The 1,123-nt window shown below is 67.9% G+C and overlaps 1 protein-coding gene across 1 annotated transcript in view; it reads right to left on the reverse strand.

Moving 5' to 3' along the window:
- Positions 1 to 1,123, reverse strand: part of ITPR1 (inositol 1,4,5-trisphosphate receptor type 1) — a 227,042-nt gene that overhangs the window by 27,976 nt on the left and 197,943 nt on the right. The window contains 1 exon segment of the mRNA XM_015568305.1: positions 473 to 680. Coding sequence (XP_015423791.1) covers positions 473 to 680 — 208 coding nt within the window.

The raw sequence follows: 1,123 nt of genomic DNA on the forward strand, positions 1-1,123 counted from the left end.
CATCTGCACCGCCGGGTGGGCCCAGGGCACGCATTTGTTTGGGCCTCGTTTCTCCCCAGCGTCACCTGGTACGATTCTAGCGGAAAGCGGACATTTAAACGTGGTGCCCGCCCAGGGACAGGGGTCGGGGCGGCTGCGGTCCAGCCCCCGTGCCTCAGGGCGTGTGGGCACAGAGGGGCTGTCAGCCTCGCCGGCCGGGCAAGGGGCACCGCAGGCCACGCCGGAACAGAGGGGCTCCCTGCTGGTGGGTCTGCACGGTCAGCGGTGCTGCTCGTCAGCCGGGCACCCGCCGCCGGCCCCAGGCCCTGCTTGGGAAGCGGAGGACGGCAGCTCCGCCTGCAGCCAGTGCCACGCGGGCCCTGCATCTAGTGCAGAAGCACCGCCTCTCATGTCAGCGTCACACGGTGACCGGGCACCCGCGGAGGCCACGCCCCGGCCCCCGATCCGAGGCGCCTGCCCTGTGCTCAGCCACTTGCCTTCAGCTCCAGCACCAGGTCCATCCGCTTCTTCCCCAGCGGGTTGATGTCGTTCAGGATCAGGGCCGTGATGATGTCGATGCCGTTGGACTCGTGGGTGGCGATGCAGTTCTGAGGAAACACAGGCACGCACATGCACACGCAGGCACAGGCGTGCACATGTGCACACACACGCACGCACGCGACGCCATCGACAAGCAGTGGCTGCTCTCAGGAAGCTGGCGGTTGGTCCAAAAATCTACTACCCCAAGAGGCCAAGGTCAAAGGTCAAAGCTGAGGGTCCCCCTCTCCTGGGAATGCTGGCGGGGTCGAAGCCTGAACTGCCCGTGTCCCCGCGTGACCTCCAGGCTGCCTCCTGCCAGGCCAGGCGCTAGCTCCAGCCGGGCTCGGCCCTCCTGCCACTAGGGAGCCACGTTCTGGGTGCGGCACAACTTGGAAAACAGGGCCGCCTCCCGGTCTCAGTGTAACTCCCCCTGGAGCGTCTGCCCCCTGTTAGGTCAGAGCGGGGCATTCAGACCGAGCCCCGCGAGGGCCAGCCCACACCTGTGACAGGTGAGCCCCCTCCTCACTGCTGGCGGCGGCCTCAAGTCCCACGCCTCCCTGGGCCGGGCGGTGGGGGGCGCCCTGTGGCTCCTGAGCGAGTCCTC

This window comes from Myotis davidii, unplaced genomic scaffold (genome assembly GCF_000327345.1).
Source record: "Myotis davidii unplaced genomic scaffold, ASM32734v1 scaffold663, whole genome shotgun sequence".
In the NCBI taxonomy this organism is placed as follows: domain Eukaryota; kingdom Metazoa; phylum Chordata; class Mammalia; order Chiroptera; family Vespertilionidae; genus Myotis; species Myotis davidii.